General features: G+C 40.4%; 1 protein-coding gene and 1 long non-coding RNA gene across 6 annotated transcripts in view; one reads left to right on the top strand and one right to left on the bottom strand.

Annotated features, from left to right (window-relative positions):
* Positions 1-87: 87 nt before the first annotated feature.
* Positions 88-20822, bottom strand: part of mafk (v-maf avian musculoaponeurotic fibrosarcoma oncogene homolog K) — a 24190-nt gene continuing 3455 nt past the window's right edge. Inside the window, exons 2-4 of one of the 5 annotated variants that reach the window (XM_069180771.1) lie at positions 19456-19587; positions 6629-6702; positions 88-5943 (exon numbers count right to left, since the gene is read on the bottom strand). In XM_069180771.1, coding sequence (XP_069036872.1) covers positions 5509-5943; positions 6629-6664 — 471 coding nt within the window. In that variant the 5' untranslated portion in view covers positions 6665-6702; positions 19456-19587 and the 3' untranslated portion in view covers positions 88-5508. Of the gene's footprint in view, positions 5944-6628; positions 6703-16750; positions 16928-19264; positions 19411-19455; positions 19626-20822 lie in introns of those variants that run through there. The other 4 variants (XM_006636962.3, XM_015359811.2, XM_015359812.2 and 1 more) reach the window with 4 other exon arrangements.
* On the top strand, positions 8246-17274 carry LOC107078920 (uncharacterized). The gene is made up of 3 exons (XR_001479869.2): positions 8246-8320; positions 16988-17084; positions 17166-17274. It is a non-coding gene; the product is annotated as an uncharacterized lncRNA (long non-coding RNA).

The raw sequence follows: 20822 nt of genomic DNA, 5'->3' as shown, positions 1-20822 counted from the left end.
AAAACTGGAAAGCCCAGTTCTATTGCTTGGTCTATAGTTCTGTTTTATGATATTCAAAGTGTTCAGGAAGAAAACAATTTGTAACAATTTCAGCCTTTTTTCCCCATGACAAAAATGCTTTATTGAAAAGTAAAAAACGGGCACAGCAGACTCTTATATACAGCAATAAATTACTTCCTTATTTTCGGTCAGATCTTGAAAAAGAGAAAACATTCTATATGTACATGAGGGTACAGTCATTACTATCCAAAATTAATGTAAATAAAATCCAATAATTTATATTAAAAAAATAAAACATAACAGGAACAATAAATACTGAAGTACAAATAAAATACATATAAACAGAGTAACTGAAGTAAAAAAAAATCAGATTACAATGTTTTGTCTTGTATTCTGCAAGTGTTCAATGTCATTAACCTCTTAAATGTTATTACCACTCATAATGCTGTTAAGAGTCCACTACTGTCTGGAATTGGCATTTGGACAGATAAAATCTCTGGAATTTATGTAACATTTGTAATTTTACAGACCTGTATATTGATCTTCGAAATATATCTTTGAAAAATTTAGTGATAAAAATCACATTCCTATTATCTTCTGTCTTGAACTCCTTACTCTTCAGATGTCTAGTATTTATACACAGTAAAAATAGGACTCAATTGCTCAACTTTTTTTAACTTAAAATGTATAAACGTTTGGAAAATAGTGTAACATGTTTGGGTTGAGAATTAATCTGGATACAGACTGTTAATTCATTTCAGAAGCAGCGACACTGAAGTTGGTTAAAATTCTCCTGCAGGAGGAAAATAACTTGCCAGGAGAGGAAGCATAATTTGTGAAAGATAATTGCAGACTTTTATCAAGCTTACAAAGACACGGTTTTTGCATCTTTTAATATGAACAATTAATCAGATATACATATGTATACACACCTCAAATACAACCCCTTGCAACATAATTTGCAGGAAATATTTCAATTCTAGTGTTTTCACCCAATGTGAGATTTGTTCTTTAATATTATCCAAGAGAATTAGGTTCTATACTTCATAGCTCTTAGAGTTCAGAAGTAAAGTTTTTGTAAATATTTGTGAAGAATTACTCCCAGTTGAGCTTTTTGTGTCAAGTGAGTATATGAAAAATACTTGAGAGCTGGTTATACCTTAATATAAGAAACTGAATAACTCGTATCAGCCCAAATGCACAAATTCAGGACCAAAATGTGATTTTTACAGTATGTAACAAATGATATTTTCTTTAACACAGTACCAATTTTGACAGATAACACATTCAACCCAATAACTTTCTTTTTGCTTATTCCATAACAAATGAAACAAGTCTAGGTAGCACCACACAAAGGAAACATTGCCTACATACGCACACATACTTAAAACATAGATACTGTATGCAACAGAGTAGAAATGTCCTATTCTGTTTCTACCTTTTCCACTGTTTTCTGCCATTCCGTTTCCAGTTCCATCTTTTTCTCCGTGGACTCAAACAACTTCATGCGAAAGGTCCATTCTGGGTTATTTCTCAGTTGTGCACGCTCTTTTTGAGATTAACACGCCAGTGAGTTGTGTGCGTGTGGCACTCTGCATTATGTTACTGGATGCAAATGCAAAAACACTGTACAAGAACACTACCTCAAGTCTCCATGATTAATATACACAGAAAAATATATCTGGTAATGAGCTGAGGGTACTTTTTGTCCATGTAACCTTTCAAAATGATACCACCGTCAATTAAAAGAGTGCATCTGCCCTCAAGCTTGGCGTTCTAAAACTTCTTGAACATCATTACAACTAGTGCACATGTGTACAGCTGAAATTATCCACTACAAGAGTACAGTTCTCATCACTGAACCTCGCAACCTAAAACTTGGCAGAAAAGGTGTCTTTCTATGGCACGATAGCGTCTGTTCTTTTTTTAACTTGAAGTTCTGTCGCCATCTTATCTGAATCTAATCATTAACTTGGTCTTAGTCAAAACGTAGTACGCACCTGGTGATTTCAATGTCGAGTTTTGAATTTTTCAAGCAGTAAAAGAAACTATTTAATATTACCACTTGGTGTCAGTAATGTCTAGAAAAAGGGATACTTAATTACAAGATTTGTTTTTGTTTGCTGAGGTTAAGAGCCAGCCAAACATCTAGAACTATGTACAGTAGTAATTGTGGCACACAGCCATGCCATTTAGAGAATTCTAACAACATATAAAATGTCCTACCATGAATTTTACAATATGAAAAAACAATCAGGAGACCGTAAGAGGTACAAATACACCTGCTTCGTCGAATGATAACATGTAATCATTTGTCAATATCAGTAAGTTACAATGTTACACTTTGTGTGTTCATACAAAAACAAATCTTCTCTTAGGGTCATTGTGGGTTTAATTCTCTACAAAACAAGCTAGTGGGAACAGCTTTTACGAAAGTCCTAGGTTTTAAAAAAAGAGATTGTACTGTAAATGCCCGACTGTCCTCAAATACCTATAACAAATCCCTTTAACCTATTTTCAAAGAAGCCCAAAAAAAAGTGCAGAATTATTTGCACCAGATTACTTCTTTATATACTGCCATCGGTGTGCTGAGCTGCCATTTCATTGCTGATGCTAGAAAAATTACACCACACATTACTAATTGACGTTAAGATTTTTTAAAGTGATTACACTCTACAGACGCAAATCATTTTACTTCAAAATACAACGTGTCCCTTTTTTCCCAGCCTTACAGTATAATACAGCCATAATCCTTAGCACTAACTATAAAAAGGAATATAAAAAAGGATTTCTTCAAAGTGTTGTCATTAAAAAAATATTTTTTGTATTGAAGTATTGGTATATTTTATCAGAAAACAGTTATCCACTACTAAGTATAATAATAAATACTATATATTAACCTAATTTTCCAGTAATACCTTTTCTCAGTGTATTAGCCGGTATTTGTTTAGAAGTTTAAGTTTAACACATTTAAATTACAGAATGCTGATGCTTCTGTAAGTCTGTACACACACTACCATTTGGAAATTTCCATCAACCTTTAGGACCTAATCACTTAATTGACTAAGCAAAAGTGTCATCAGCTTCTGGGAGTATAGTATATGTCTGAGTTAAAACTACACTGGTGCTTTATTTGTGATGAACACCTTCAGCAGAATGGGCTCACATAGTACACAGCAGTGATTCCCACAAAGAAACACATGACAAATAACTAACCTTAAAAAAAAAAACTGTTAAACAAGAATCTCTGTAATTACTTGTGGAGTTAACATCAAGATCTGACCACTCCCACGTTATTTCATGCCCTGGAGCACGTTAAACAGAACTATAAACTAAATACAAAAATTAATATGAGAATGTAAAATAATAAGAGCACAGCAATGACCTTACTTAGTTACACAATTGGCCATACAGCAGCAAAGTCTCCCCACACTAAAGCAGAGAAGGGTCCTGTGATGGGGAAACACAGTCGTGTCCACTGGGTAAGAAAGAACTCCTCATCGAGCCAACTCCAGTTCTCACTCCTGCGCCCTGCAGTTAATCCGCAGGAGCAATCACTGGGAGGGGGCGCCTGTACAAGACCCAGGTTCTTAGATGGCGGCGATTTTTGGATTATGCAAAATTGCTTTTGAATGCACAGGTTTTGTGGACTATTTCAAATGTCTACTAAAGGGGCCAGTTTACCTGCCAGCTTGTCTTTGAACTGCGGGAGGAAATCCACACAAACAGAGGGAGAACATACAAACTCCACACAGACAGCACCTCCTGACTGAACACAGGGCCCCAGTGCTGCAAGGCAGCCAATGCGAAACACTGTACCACCATGCTGCCCCTGTTACTTCATTAAGCCTTTGTATTCAATATAAATTCATTAAGACTGAAATGGACTGAGTCAGAACATTTCTTAAATAGATATTCTGCATCATTTTCAGCTACAATAAGCAGCACTCAAAGTTGTTTGCAGACTAGGAGCTTAAAGCAAAATATATCATTCTAAATCTTAAAATTATAAGTTCAATTAAGTAATGAAGAGCTCCGCTGGATGCAAAACCAGCTGACACACTAGTATCATGGGAACTTGGACTAGTGACAAAACTAAACTGTGTTTGCTCCTGCGATGCTCAGTTGTCTAAATGGACTACCCTGCATTTTCACAGAGGGCCTGTAAATGTCCAGAATATTTGAAAAGAAGGTCTATGACCACCTCTGTTTTGTTATTCACAGAGACCATTTCCCATTTAAATTCTTGCGCACTGGAGTTCACCCTTAAGGATTTTCCTTACCCTAATGTTCGTGTCAAAATGTGAAAGTATGACCATACAAAATGCATCGTATGAAGTGTACCCACGCCGGCAGCGTCACTTCAAGGTAACAAAGCGGTAGGAATGGAGGACAGAATTTTTCACACTTAGGGAGAAAACTGCATTTAGGATTTTTTTTTCCTGTTGAAACTTGAAAGGAAGTATTTAAAATCTGTAATATACAGGAAATAATCACATTGCATTTTTTGTCAAGGCATCTCCCCTTATCTCATATCCAATATGGATTACCTACCACTAAATATGGTATCGATAGCAAAAAGGCTTCAGGAAAACAATCAAGATCATACAAAACCATGTGCTTAAGATAAAGTACAGCAAACGATGCATTCCATAGCCCATCATTATCTGTAAAAATGATCTGAACATATAAAAATACATTATATTGAATTATAATCATCATCATCTAGACATTAATTCTGATTAGAAACTCAGATCCTGAATAGGTCTAGTTAAACACATGAGTTGCGAAAGGCATCCTCTTGGTATCGGTTTTTATCTACAAGCTATATTAAAAAATAAGTTCTACACAAGTGCTAAGTTTTAATTTCTACTATGGCATTTTACAGTAAGACAGTAAGAGCCTTTCAAAGAATAATAACTTATCATTTTAATCATCCAGCAGCAACCAGGCATCAGATAATAAAGCTTTAATGAAGCCCAGCTTTTTTTCCTCAAATTTACTTGGGTGACACAAAGCTCTGTAGACCTCAGGCTATCCAACTTTAATATACCGAGGGGCATTAAAAATGCAACAAACGAGCGTTTGTTGTGTTTTTAATGAGTCTCAGTATGAATTACACTTTGCAATTTCATGGCTGTTAGGATTAATTATACGACTGCTGTTCTTACAGTCTTTGAATAACATGTTTTCCGGGTCTCATCAGATAGGAATCGCTATTGTCAGGACAGGGTCTCATTTATTGGCATTTTTGCCTACTGTAATCTACCAAAGAACCTCACCCCGGGTCTCCAAACCATAGCTGCGTTTTCAGCTTGCAAGAGCAAAGACGCCAAAAGAAGTGGAGTTTGTTCGACCAGTCTTTTTGCCATTTTAATTTTTCCTTAAGTGCTTTGCTAGGTCTCCATCGAGGGCTGAGGCACATGGGGGTTTCTGTGAGAGCCTGGAGATCTGAGGGCAGAGTGGCGCACAGTGACACAGCTCGCGGGCTGGCCCCCCCTGCCGGCACTAGGAGGGGGCAGAGAAGGGGGCCGAGTTTGCACTGTGGTTGCTCGACTTCACGATGGTGATGACGCTGGTGGTGGCCACCTTGGCGGGGGACAGAGGCCCTCGGGTGACGGTCCGGGCGAAGTTCTGCAGCGCCTCGTACTTGGAGCGCAGGGCGTCCAGCTCCAGCTTCATGCTGGCGTTCTCCCGCGCCAGCTTGTCCACCTCCTGCTGCAGCTCCGACTTCTGGCGCTCCAGCTCCTCCTTCTGGGTCACCCGCTTGATGCGGCAGCTGGCGGCGTAGCCCCGGTTCTTCAGGGTGCGCCGCCGCTGCTTCAGCCGGACGACGTCCTCCTTGGTCAGGCCGCGCAGGTGCTGGTTGAGCTCGCGCACCGACATCGAGACCAGGTCGTCGTCGCTGAGCGCCGGGGCATTCTCACCCGCCTCCTTCTTTACCTGCGGGGGCGAGAGAGCCAGGTGGGCCAGGGGTACGCGTTCGTCCGCCCCCCGCACACGAGCCTCATTCACGCGTACTGACAGGGCCCAGACTTACGTTCTGCGAATCGGAAAAAGACGGGCGAGAAAACGTTCGCAAAACCGCTGCCACAGTGCCGTGCTAAACAGAGCAACATGTTTTCCCAGAAAAGTGTTAAACAAAAGAGACATGGGATAAAATCAAGCATGCAAAACTGAAAATTAATCATTGTGGTAAAATTCTAAGGCTGCAAAGTGGCTCAACAAGTAACATGTTGAGTCCAGAGAGCAGGCCTTCTGATCCAAAAGCTGCTAGTTCATGCCAGGGTTATACCATAAACGGCAGGGACCACATATCCTAAGCTCTAGCATGTAATTGGCTGGACAGCAGGGTAGCGTCTGTGCCAGACGGTCCGGGTTCTGTCTGCCTTCTAGCGAACAGCAGCTTTAATTTACAGTGACACCACTGAGACACGAGCCACTCTTCCAGTTAGCACCAACGCTTGGACATCCGCGTGTCATCGTCTCTTGGGTGAGCTTAAAACCACTGGCCATTGCGAACCGGTTCAGCACTCATAACAAAATTAAATGTGTTCTCAATTATTAGGTGATGGGCCCTTATTCATCATCATAATGTCACGGTAGAAAAGCACAAAAACATGCTCACCTTTAAAGCTTTGCTCGCTTTGAAATTAGTCGTCATACCCTGTATGACTTCAACTGGATCCCACCGAAATGCTACTGAAAAAAGAAACAGGAGAATTTCAATGTCAAATGATAACATAATGTCACCGATAGGCTGTAATCACATTTCATGACCATGAATGCCAAACACACTTTAGCTTTTGAATATGTGAACTATTTTGAAAGGAACTAGTCACTGAAAGGAAAATGGACACTGTAAAAATGTAGCCTTTATGTTCAAAATAACAAGAGTCACCGTTTATGCATATAATAATACATATAATTAGACAACAGGAAAGATGAGTGAGGTCAGTGCAAAATTAAACATGAGCCGTCGGTGTTCTTTCTTTCAAATAGGACGTGAAATTAACTTTAAAATGTGTACCATAGACAGTGCCAGCAGAGGTCAGTAACACACAGTAAATTATATACACAGCAATTTTGCTCTTTAACTACTGTGCACTGAATAATGTGTTTCACCAGACTGTTCCCAAGAAGAAATCTGTTAGCAGAACATGAGGTCAGCCACTGGGACGTGTTTTTCTGTTTTGATGTTCTCTCATTCTGACCTTTCCTGTACAATCTATCACCTAAACAGAGCTAAGGCAACAGTTCCTCCACTTCTCCGTTCCACCCTACTTGCTGTGAACACAGCTGGTATCTTTAAAATGCTAAACTATCCCCACCTTTTGCTTTAGGGCCCATTCACCACTGAGAATCCAAGAATGCATTCAGCCTTTTACAGAGACCGTTGCCATAGAAATACTCAGAATCCCCTAGTAACAGCAAATGGGTGTGGGAGTATCAAGTCACGTGGCCAGCCTAACAGTAAACAAGCCTCATTCATAACACAGTTGCACACATGGTATAAATTACAAGTCTGCAGCAGTGAAGACTTGAGGAATGATCCAAAAGGGCAAATCACCAGCAGGCAGACTGATCGGAAAACATCAACAACACAGACTACATAAGAAAAAAAAAGTACAAGATGTTTATTCTGTCATGCTGATGAAAGCGTAAATGACAGACTTAGAAACTGCTCAAGGCGTATCAAAACATACATCTGTTGTACACTGGTATACAGCATTTCTGGTAAATCTGTTTTAACTGACATATATTAAAGTGATCAATTCCTAATTAACACTGCTACCCATAAGGACACTTATAATTTACCAGTCAGCTGTCTTACCAAGAGTACTGACAACAAAGAACTGATAAAACATTATTAACACTTGCAAAACCTAAACAGTCTGGATAATTGAATTCATATTAGTTTATTTATAAATATGTATCAGGCTATCCCTGGAATGAAGAAGAGCTACAATCTAATAGGTTTTAAGAGTAACCTTTAAATCAAATGGACAATAGTTTAGTTTGATGCTCAGTAAAGTGACAAAATGTGGGGCAGGGTCATAGAGGGAGTGTACATTAGCCATCTAAGAAGTTTCTAGTTTCCTCTGTGCAGAGGACATGAAGAAACTGCACATCCCAGGATGCTTTGGGGGAAAATGGCCTGCTAATTTCCTGTCTAAACCATCTCAGCTGTGAGGGATTAGTTGCCTTCTTCCTGGGTTTAAAAGGGTGTGGCAAAAAAGTGAGGGTCTTTTGTTTGAGAAGGACTTGAAAGCTAGTCTGGTTTTGGTGATGGCTTTTTTTGGACTCTAAAAAGGACAAAGTGAGTAATATTGGTATTTGGTGTTTTGGTTCCATTTGCTTGTTCTTCCTAAAAGAGGGAGCTTGGTTGTGTTTTTGAGACTGTTTTTTGGTAAAAGACTTGAGGATGAAGTACTTTACAGCCTTTTGTCGGGGAGTGCAACGTTGAGATCCTGGTCAGTTGTGACGTGACAATTCCTGAAAATGTCACAGTACGTATACATACATATCACGCGCACCCGTCACAAAATTACTATGAGCAAAAATTGCTTTGTTGCAGGTTCACTGACATTCTTTTGAACAGGCATAACACTAGGGAAATTCATGAGGTTGAACAACAGAGCGTATACAATGAACGTTACAGGACATCTTTTACATTCCTACCTCACGAGGGAGTCATTGTTGTATGAAAAGCAGGAGGACATGCTTTTTCCTGCTGGACTATTGTCATGTCAGCAACTCACAGGCAGGACAGAAGTCCCGTGAATATAGCACAGTGGCAGACAGGTTGCCAGCAATCGCTACTTCTAGAGTTCTGAAGCAGTCAGACACTCTTACCCAGGCTATCACACGTCTGGCCTGTTGAACACAACAATTTGTGTGATTCTGCAGTTCTGCCACACTCCCTGACATCCGTCAGGGTGGTCTACACTTGACTCGCTGCTAGCTAGTCCCCCCCGAGGTGAAGTAGTGTGGCGTCCAACATACCGATGGCATGAATGTGTTCTCTTGATAAGAGTGCATGTTAGTTCATTTCTTTTTCACCAGGCTTGCCAATTCTCTTGCTAATGACTTCACTAGGGTGAAGTCATTTGAGCTGTGAATAAACAATGAAAATAGCACAAAAAAAGACTTATCTGTAAAATCTGTGTACTTCATGCTTTTAAAATCAAATGCACAGTGAGTTTTTTTTTAAAGCTTTCAGTATACGTATGTACAGGATCCAGCCATTTGATGAGGTCTTTGCACTGATTGCCAATGAGTGTTTGAGAAGATTGCAAGGTAACTGTAACGTATAAAGCTCTTCAAGGGTCAGAACCCCGACCCACCACCTTCAAGAGCTACTTAGTGCCTATGCAGCAGATTGTCCACTGAGATCTAAGAGTACAACTTTACTGCTGGCATCCAGACACCTGTTGCACTCAGACGTTATCAGGAAACATTTCTTTTTACACATGCTTTATGGAGTTCATGTTCAGTTGATTTGTTTTGAGATATACCATGTTTTTATTTTTTATTTATTTCTATTGTTGGCTCAAGAAGTTCACCCTCACCCTTCACCCAGGTAATTGTCCTATAAAGTGACTCTAATGAATCAAGTGGAACCAATTTGGTTCACAATAATTGATGGTTAAGGTAGACAATGGGTAAAAAAAACAAATCACTTTTGACTTTTGAAGCTTTCAAATCTTAACTTCAGAATTCGAATCTCAAACAAATGTACCGTGCTCTGATTTCAAGTGCCAGTTTTGGAGAAAATGCTGGATGGTAAAGTGTTAATGGAAAGTAGTTTTGAAGTTGTTTATGCTGTGAGAGAATGTTCTTTATCAGGACTGAGGTTTGTGCCCTGCAGGCTGGATCCCATTACGCTGGACTTTCCTGGATTGCTTTAGATTTCCTTATTTAACTCTTGTAGTTATATTTGATCCAGCAATGCTGCAGCCAGTTCTGTGAGACGGACAGTTTGTGCTGAAAACCCAACAGATTGTAGGATAGGTCAGGGATTGCTTTATGTGCAGTCCTTGGATAGCATTGTGAACGTTTTGAAAGTGCTGTTTGGATGAACATGCTACAGTTTATTAGCATGGATGGTGCACAAAGGCGTACAAAACTCACTGACTGGGAAAAATCTTGGATTCTTATTTGTTACACTCAAACTACTTAATTCAAGGTTAATATGTACAGCAATATCTGTAACTTATTTAAGGCAACAGTCTCGAAGATCTCATCTGTGTGTAAGGTGAAATGTATATCATCGTAGATCAAAAGGCAAAGGGGTTTGGTAAAAGGTCCAGAATTTCTTGACTGGCTCTTGCTTGATTTTGGGTACAATGGACTGGGTTATCTTTCAGACGAACTGGTTATTCAGTGTGCCACAGACAAAGCCAAAAGAATGTGCTGTTTATGTACACATTCATGTGAAACCAAGGTCTAATTTCAGGATTGAGAGCACCCATCTGTTCTACATCTTGTGCATTGTACTAGTAGTTTGTTTTGAACTTGTACTCCTACCAATGTTCCTGCCAGAATAGTTAAACTTGACCAGACTTCAAACACAATGTGTGTAATAATTATGTAGTGGAAATTTAGTCATGCTTCTTAGGAACAATATTAATACAGTAAAGTACAGCTTTTCAGCAGATGCATAAATATCTAACAAAAAACTGGAACTTTGGTTCCTAATATAAATCTGTCTTTTACACTAGAGTATTTTTGCATTTCGATGGAAAGGGCTGGAATACCGAAGTTAAGATCTGGATGGTCAGCCAGTGAAATCACTGCAACGCAGACGGGAAGAAAAAAAAAACCTCGACAGCGACTTGGCTCGATCTGCTTCACAAAAATGGGCTGCGTCATGAGAAGACCCTGCATTCCTGTCCAGGCGATACAGGGAAATAAGTCATTCAGCACTGGGCCTGGAACTTTCAGAGATGAATTCTGAAATCTAGGCGTGTTCCCAACGTCTTTAAAGACCGCTTAAAAATAATTGTACACCTTCTGAGAAACGTGCAAGACCACCACTGACAGATAAAAAGCTACATTTTCACGTATGGAGACTCGGTTAGAAAAGAACACCTTCTTGGACTAGAACCTTTTGAAATACATGACATAAGTATTTGTTAGTGCTCAGTCACATTTTCTTTTCCTGGCTGGCCAGCTTTCAATGGTATTTGGTGGAAAAAAAAATATTAAAGTGAGCATAAGCAAACCACAGAAGGTGTTTGATAAATATCTGTGGATCATAGACGCACATCCTCTGTAAAAGCTTACATACAGAAGTATGAGGGGTTTGTTTCCCCACTGAGGGCAAATTTGTTACGTCTAATATTGGAAATAAGTCCAAAATGTCAACATGCAAATTTTATGAAACTCTAAAAAAATATTTTTAGTTTACCAAAGTACTGAACTGTGAGCACTTCAGTAAAATCAGGCACAGACCCCCTCTTTGAAGGACAAGGACAAATACTGTCACAATGTTAGGAAACAAGTTTCATCGCTGGCATTCGATAATCAATCGGTTCAATCAAGGATCTTTGCCTGGCATTGATTAAAGTAGAGAACTCAGAGATTCAAAAGAAACATTTCTTTAAAGACCCAATCAAACTCAGCTCAGTTTCAATAAGGGAAGATAAATGATTGGGGGGGAGGACAGAGCGCCTGCGAGTCATGAGTCGTGATGACTGTCACGGTGTTATCATGTGGCCCTGAGTCAGGATGCTGAAGCCCTTGTACTATGCAGTGGGCTTTGGAAAAATAAGCATTTCAAGGCCCAACTTAGAGGTCATAAGACTCATTTTACTCAGTTTTTCCATAGGTACCAAATGATTAGATTGGTTTCATTGCATGTATGTTTTCTAACGGCATCCACTTGAAACTGTTATTAAAACTAGCAACTCGAGGACATCACAGATGTTCCCTCAACAGTTTCAATCCCAGAGTCAGAATATGCTTTTTTTTCCTTATGCGTGAAAAACAGTGACTTGTAAAAACTTTACTGTGAATAGATTCTCCCAAGAAGGTAAGCAGAATACCAGGTGTGCTTAAAGGAAAGGAAATAATACTTTTCATTTTTTTTTACCCCCAACAAGTTGTACTTGTCAGGTACAGAAATAACAGGATAGGAAGTTTTTCTTTTCCCTTTAAAAATGTGGAGAATATAATTGGGAAAACAAGTGCAGATTTAGTCTCGAAACTGTGTGCTATCTCAGCTTTTGAAGTCGTATCAGATTACTGAAGGTGAAAGAAAGAAAGAATGGGGACAATAAGGACAGCTTACACCCACACTGCTGCCCTTTAGGCAATAACATTTACTCAGGCGTGAGCCCCTGCACTTGAAAACCACAGCGGCACAAATCCCTCAGAGTACCTCTGTGAGATACGATGGCTCTTGCGTCCAAAAACATGTGCAAGCAAGTCTGCGAATAGCAGAGTGCAAACCGCCCACACGCTGTACTTTAGACCACATGGCTCTGAACTCGAACAATGTGACATAGCATTCTAGTGAGTCAAGGGCCGCTAACCTTTATGAGGAAACTCCAACAAGAAGTACTGTCTGATCAAAGAGCACTTTCACTCGCAGTATAAAGTGCTAGAAACTGGTGTTACTTATAAAAGTCCACATCTGGACTCTAAGTTTTGACAAATTTTCAGATAAAGATTACAACAGACTATAAGGATATACAATAGCATTTTTAAAGTGAAGAATATGTTTCAGTATATATTTGATGAAACATTATTATTTCCCTTATCTTCCAGTCCCTAATATAGCACAAGACTCATACCAATGGCCAAGCTTTAATCTATCAAGCAAAATAAACAGACGTGAGCCAAAATTTAGAGAAAAGACAGAAAATTCTCACAAATATGGTCAGAGGAAACCTTCCAGTCACTTTCTGTTTAATATAATTGCCTTGTTGTAAGTTTAGTATATTTAGCACTTCAACCTAACGTCTACACAAAAAATCCGATGGAAAATAAATAAATAAATAAATTAACCAACTTGCATATACAGATTTTGTGGGCCATACAGGAAAAGTAAGGCCAAAAGCAGCACTTCAAAATAGAGCAAACCAATGTTAGCAGCATGACTAAAAAGCTGGCATGAAACATATGTTCCATGTACATTTTTTTAAACAAGCCTTATGCTTAATATTCTGGTACACCAAATTCCAAAGGTGTTAAACTCTTAACTATTCCTTGGGACATTTAAAAGAGCAACATTACCATTACAGCTGGAAGAAAAGATTTAAGATGCTCAAGACAACTCAAGCGATTCAAATGCTGACTGTTTTTTCTATTTTAAAGAACATTATTAGCTCAAAGACCACTACCATATTTTATAGCGCGGGTTTAAAACCAGCACGTATTTGGGAAGCTTAAGTTATGATTGCTTGAAAGGCAATATCAACAGAACAACTTCTCCCGCATCAAATAAAATATTGGCCTGCAGCAACACTGTAAAAGCAGATTCCAGATGTTTTTTTCGATCATAGGAAAGGACATGGATCCAGACTGATAAGTAGTAAAAAATATAAAAGGAATAAAACCTGACAACCTACTGAAAAAAAAACAAAGACAGAGGGAATTACGTCCATCTGGAATGCATATATGGGCTTACCTCAAAGATCTCGGTTACGAATCAGTTGCTTGGTTAGCACCACCCTCTCTCTCCCCAAAAACAGCCATTCAACAGACATTCAAAATATTGCCCATGTTTTAGTGAATTAAGGCTTCTAAGTAACTTCATTTTGGGTGTTAGCCAACTGCTTTTAGAGCCAGTTTTTTATTTCACATCCTTAACAGGAGGTACAAAGGCATTTTCGACTGAGTACTGCTTTTCTTTGCTGTAACCTGGCAGATTCAAAGAAGCATTATGTAAAGGGAAAGCATAGCTGAGATGTGAATCATGCTGTTTACTGGTAAGAGCAAAAGGCAGGGGCATGAAATCACACCCATGCAGCTGACATTTCCTGAAAAATCCAGTTTTGTTACCGGACGGAAGTAAAAGTCCAGGAATCTGCGAGACTGGTCCACTGGAACTCCAAGACGGAGAGAGGTAGAAAAAAAAAAGTCTCACTGCAGGTCTGTTTTCCAAGTGAACATGCAGGAATTTAAAGGAATGCGATGTACCCATGAGGAAAACATTCCAGATTTTACAATGAGACAAACATGGAATGCACTGTTGAGAAAGTGCACACGGGCCACCTAGCTCTCCATAGAAATACCACTTGCTCTTTTATTCTTAACCACATGTTGCCCAATCGCAATGACAAATCCTGCTTTACACTCTGACCACAAGTGGTAAAGCAACTGGTCTCAAATCCAGTAAATCAATGGCTCAGGAGGGAAATTCACAATGCAAATATAGATGTCTACACACGCCACTGTGAGCAATTACGAGATAATATAGAATACTGGGTAGGGCATGTTGCAACGTGACACTGTCAACAAAACCAAACGTTATTTTTACATGCAAAACACAAGGACAGATCGTAAATAAAAAAAGTAAGCACAAATTGTGAATACATTTAATGATAGTTTGTGTTATGTATTTCAACAGGGTGGTTATTTTTTTATTTAAGAACAAATTTAGGATTTTTCTCAGATAGTTATTTCTCAATAGATTCACGGGCAGATGGTTACAGAAAAGTTGTTAATCCTACACAATACTAGACTACACACCACAGCAGCATTCCCGTGGAATTCCAATAAAATATCTATGTACCAGTACACAATTAGACAAATTTAGTTTTAAAAATGTGAATGCTGAGAAGTAATTACATTGGCTTTCTTGAGCTACAATACGACATCACAGAACTGTAAAACCTGAAGTTATAAATGGACTGGATGAACACAATAACAGCTACACCAGTAGGAAGTTATCATGAAAATTACAGCTATTCTGTCTTCAATATTTTGTGCTTTTTGTTTCCATCTAGCGCTTAACAACTGTCCTTTCCGAATCACTATGAGTTTTTCAATCCCCGTCAAACCACAAGACTGCTACATATGCTTATTACGAGTTTCTCTGTTAACCAAAGCTGTGCTTTCACCTCACACTGGAGTTTCATTATGACCTGTATAAAAGTGTAATCTCTTCTTAATTCACACTTTTGTCTTGGGACCTGCATACGTATATATACTTCCTGAAGCTGATCTCTAAAAAGTCTGTTTGGCCCTGAATTTTCTATTTAAGGGGCATTAAAATACTGTGTTTAATGGAGCTTGAAATGGAAAAAACTGTGGTTTAATGTCAGTTTCTTGTGAGAAACATTAAGGAAATATACAGTAAACACAACAGACCCACAGGCAGATAGTTATAGAAAAGGTTCATCTTGTTCTTTCTACACAATATTAGACTACTACACAACATAACAGTATTCCTGTGGAATTCCGAAGTGGTTAGAAGTCAATGCATTTTCAGCAGGAGGGTATCCCAGCCGATATACCTCAGGTGATGACTTCAACACCCACGTTAGGGGAGTTGTCAAACGGCTTCGCTGTATGAAAAAAAAACCTGGCCAAGGGCCAGATTTGAAATAAAATTCAAAACGGTTACCCTAGGAAAAGAGTTTAGATAATACCCACGCGGCTCCTTCGATAGGAGCTTTATTGCTTGCAGTTTTGAAACGGACTGAGTTCCAAGCTGTAATTTGAAATCATACTAGCCTGCCCGGTCTTGGGAAGCACAATCCACACCATTGTCTCTGAGAGACACCAATGGAACACTCTGTGTCCTGACTGGTGCTCATGTAAGTGGCCAGAGAAATGGAGATCAGAGAAGAAGTGGTGTAAAACTTTCTGCTGATGCTTTCAAGTAGCAGTTTGCTTGAAGGTAGCTCTCTAGACAAATGCTCTGGCATACTTGCAAATCATGCACAACTGTAACTTAAAACAATGTGCTTTAGCAAAATAGATGGAGCTTGCATAAATGTATTTAAAAGTTGTTTTTTTCTTTGGGAAACTGTGGTCACGTGCCAAATGTTTGCTGTACAACTACTAAGGACTGCAAAGGCCATTTAACAAGATGACTTCAAGCCAGAGATATTGTACGCAACCTTAACTTGAAAATACTCCTCAGTCATTTTTCCATCGCAAAAACACTCCGTCATAAAATGATTTGAGCATCTAAACAAAATTAACTTTGCCAAAAGATGTTTTGATTTGTGCCCGCTGAATTTCAACATTGATGCTGAAAATCCAAGGCTTTGTTTCTTCCAGCACTCTCTTTTAAAACCACTTCCATCTTCCCACTCCGAGAGATACAAGACTGGCAGAAAGATACTCCTCCTGCCTGGATTCCAGTTCATATAGAATTCCATCCAATTAAACAAGGGGTTAATAATCAGAGCGCCCTCTGCGTTTAAGAACAGATGTGTCTGTATTCCAAATGGTATTTTAAAGATATCTGACTGGTCATTTATAATGTATCCAAGAAACAGAGACTGATGCTACCGAGCCACATTTCAGTCCTGGCCACAGCCAACATTAATTCTATATGTACTTTTTTTTTTACAGCTTACAACATAGCCATAATTGAGTCTCTAATGGATCCAGAGACATGATGTTACACATGAACCTCCCCTGGGTGGAGACTGCTCTTCGGCAGTTCTCAGATTAAGAGATTATACAATCAATTATTTAAGTATATTTTTAAATAACACTAGCCCTTTTCTTGATGAATGATGGCATGGATCATTAGTACACAATTAAATGAGCAGAGGGTCCCAACCTGACTCCTTTTGATCCATCTTGAATAGGAGGAGGACCTGGCCACCTTCAGGCCATCTTTGTCAGGCTTGTAGATGTTGCTTCTTTGCCTGGAAATGAACAGTCTGTTCCATTTTCCTCCTCCATAATCACTCAAGATTTCGTCATACTACCCTCACAGACAGCAGTTCCCCTAAATCGATCATTAACAAGGCTCAGAGCCATATCTCATTTTCTAACCCTACCCTTTACTGCACAGTATGCAAGTGCCAGGCAGAGGAATCAAGACGGGTTATCACAGGAGCTCATCGATGACCGCCCCACAAACAAACCAGACTGGACTACGTTACGTAGAGGTATTCCGATCTCTCTCACCAAACAAGTTGAATTCACCAACTGCTGTCTGTGTCCGATTCTTATTTATTCCCTATTTGTAGGATCAGAAGGACTGCAAAATCCCAGGACCGCTCACCTAAACACAGCCTTGTCAGCAGAAAGGGCCAATTCACATTCTTGTAGGCAGGATAAGGTCAAATTAAAATTAATTCCAAAATGCACCAGAAACTGGCACATCTTCTTTCAAAGGTGTGCGCACAGTTCCGATGGCTCCCAAGCTCCCGCTAACGTTAATCTGATCTTGACTATCCTGCTGAGCCTTCCTTGCTCGTTAGATCTTTCTGCCGACGGCACCAAAGAGCTCAACCTCGGCACCTATCCTTAATTACTAACAGGTTAAGGGTATGAGGTGATGTATTTTTAGAGAACGTGGCGTCTTTACTTTTTTTTAAGGAATAACCAAAGTCAGATCTGTTATCTGCCAAAGTGGAAGTGATTCACAATAACCAGTTATGACTCACCTTTCCTAAACAGCAGGGTGTAACCCCTCGCACTGGTATAGAGAAGCTCAGTACTGGACTGCATAGCAAGAACAGCCTATTCTTGGGCGCACATGCGTGGGATTCCCCATTAGCAAGCAGAACGGCCACGGGCATGGTCGTCTTCGAAATACTCATGTGAAAGACTGATTTTTAAATGTCTTTACTTCCAGGGCAGGTGAAGATATTTTAATGGTTTTATTATTTGCGCTTTCAGCTTCAGAGGAAGCTTTGATTATCCAGTAAACCCCCCTCAAACTGCAATACTCCCGAAGCTACAGACCCTTCTCACACTGAACACTGCTCCAGGTACTGTGGTCTGCGGTAACTCTGGGTGTTATTCGCCTTGTCCCCGCTATCGGCAAAGTAGGATCGGCATTTAAGTATTAAATCTCTAAAGAAAATGGGGGGAAATTACAGAGTAGCTTCGTTTTACGATATAACCATAAACAAAATAGTTGCAAGGTGACGTTGGAAATTTTACAAAGAATTTAAAGCTCTGTTATTTCATATACACGACGCCCATCTCAAGGTTATCAAATCTTCGCGTGGCTGGAGTCGCTCCAATATGTGGCTGATCCGACAGGTTCCTTTGCTGAACGCTGTCTCCCCCAGGAATGGCACGATCTGGGCTTGAACCTGAAGTTGTCGGGCTTTCAAATTCAGACACCGCACACGCTCAGTCTGCGTCGTCCCATCATCTCTGTAGGGGGGTGGGGGACGTCTTTAAAAATGACCAGCAACAGGTCTGAAATCATTTTCATTCGTTAATAAAAAAAAAAAGCTCATATTCGGATTCGTATAAAAACGCGTTTACTCATCTGTCGCCAAGGTGAAACTACTTCGATTCTACACTGTGAAGCTTAATGTGTCTGACAGCTCCGTCCGTGAAGCATCCAAGTGCGTCGGAATGATCTGTGATCGGGGCGTTTCAAAGTTACAGCACATGCATCATCGTTATCATCTTCATCGGTGACCGGGCTGAGAAGGGAGGCTAGCTGTCAGGAAAATGACTGGGAGATCGGAACAAATTATGAACTGAACGGCAAAAGATTAATCACTGAGCTGCGTTTCTTTTTCTGGGACCGTAGGCTCATGCGTAACAGAACAAGCCAGAAAACGCGCAGCGAGCTCCGGGCGCGGATCCTCTCCAGTAGAGCCCCCGTCCACTCGCTCTTGTCCCACACTTAGTTCACGGGGGAGAAAATCCTGCACTCGAACCCACGCACCCCCCCCCAGCCGAATCCGTAACCGGACCCACGGCGCGCGCCGCCCTGCCCTTTGTGCCAGCAGCCGCTCCGCACGGGCGCACGTGCTCTTCTCTCGCGACCGCACGGGCATCGGTCTCGCAACACCTTCACAGCCCACTAGTATCTCCGACCGTGTGGGCTATATTATAATCTGGTGTTCCAGTAGACTGCAAACCCCCATGCGTATTATTAGCTATTATTTAAAAATACTTTTGGAGCTAAATACAGTCAGTAGGCTATTTATAAAGTATAGAATATCAGATTGTTTCAAACAGCAGATATACTCACTTGCAACATTTAGCTTTAGGAATTAATACTGAACTCGCCTTGTTGCTAACACGTGTTCAAACTCACTGGTGAGTCACCACTAGAGTATGAAATGTTATCCCAATCTTTAAGAAATACACACACATTTCGTTACTTCACCCAGCGTTTGCTACCGAAAGGATGCTTAATTGGGAAGATTCGGTCCCGTTTTGCCGAAGACGCACCAGGACCCCTCATCGGCTCTCCGCCGGAGCGCAAGTCCGTCACCATGTAAACAGAAGCGACTTAAAGAGGAATTTCAAAACATGTCGCCCCCCCCCCTCCCGTCCCCTCACCTTGTGAGCGCGGACCGTGTGTGTCGGGATCGCGCAGGGACGCCTCGCGGTGTCCGCGGACGAGCTGGGGTTGGTTCCACCGGGACAGACCTGCCAGCGCTCGGCCCGAGCCGTCTCAGAACTCCCGATCGGCTACAAAACAACAACAATGTATCAACATTCCACTCGCTGCTTCCGCAAGCGCTTACGTCACCGATTCCTCGTGACCGCCCCCTCCATTCATGAAAATAACTTTGCACTGACGTCATCCAGGCGGGAAACTAGTGGAAGCCAGAAATAGCCCGGAGCGCTAAAGATGCAGTTACAGAATTACTTCAGAGTATTTGCTGTTATGCAAAATGTAGAGCCCCTGTTATTTGCTGATTTTCTTTCTGTAGCGCACCAGTGAGCCAAGAAAATATGGTGCGGTTTAATTCCACGTGTTGTTTTGGAGACGTTTGAAATGGATCAGCAACTGTTAACCATTTATAAACGATGTTATATTTGATTTTCGTGCTTGAACAGATTGACCGTTTAAACTCATCACATCCATTTAAGATATGAAATGGGGGAAAACAAGCGAAGCCGTTTTAGGAAGTGACTTAATTGAACTGGATTGCTGTGTCAGTGACTCACGGTGATCCAGTAAATTGTGCTGAAGAGGACTGGCTTGCTCAAAAGGGCAAAGACGAGAGAAATGAATCCTGAAATAATGGAACAAGGTAAAAATAGATATGCCACCAAATGAAGCTTGTTTTGTGAGCTTATTTTGCCAATACTGTGCCCTGCTTTTCTTTAACATTTCCTTTCCCTCAGGTCCCTGATATCTCCCCATTTCATCAGTGTTTGTCAAGTTAGAAGTGGCCAGTGCAGACCACTGATTGGGCCAGACTTGTGTCCTGTTTTGCCCTTAGTTCTGTGTTTTAACGGAGTCTAGTCTTAGAGTCTGTATAGTCGCCAGGACCTTGTCTGTAGAGCACCAGTCACCAGCAGGTGAGGAACACAGCAGTGACAGAAGAAACATGCCTCGCATTTAGGGAACTTCAAGAAATTAATTTACTTTGTTTACAATTTAGGTATTCTAAATAACATTCTTGGCGCTGTAAATTATAGGGTGCTGGAGTTACTCCATGGGAATGAACACCCACATGTCAAAGGCAGCGTGTCTCAATAATTAATATATCTATCATTATATATCTTACAAATAAAAAAAAAGCCAGAAATAGACAGGAGCACTGAAGATGCAGTTTCAGAATATTTGCCCTTATGCAAAATGTCGAACCCCTTGATCCATAAAGGACATTTTATCATGTCGAATTGAATAATAAAGTGAATTAATTTGATCAACTATTAGCAGCAAACAAACCAGAACAGGCAGATGTGAGAAG

The sequence above is a fragment of the Lepisosteus oculatus genome, chromosome 19, assembly GCF_040954835.1.
Source record: "Lepisosteus oculatus isolate fLepOcu1 chromosome 19, fLepOcu1.hap2, whole genome shotgun sequence".
NCBI lineage: Eukaryota > Metazoa > Chordata > Actinopteri > Semionotiformes > Lepisosteidae > Lepisosteus > Lepisosteus oculatus.
Note: the sequence above shows the minus strand (reverse complement) of the source record. Positions and strands in the feature narration are given on the sequence as shown.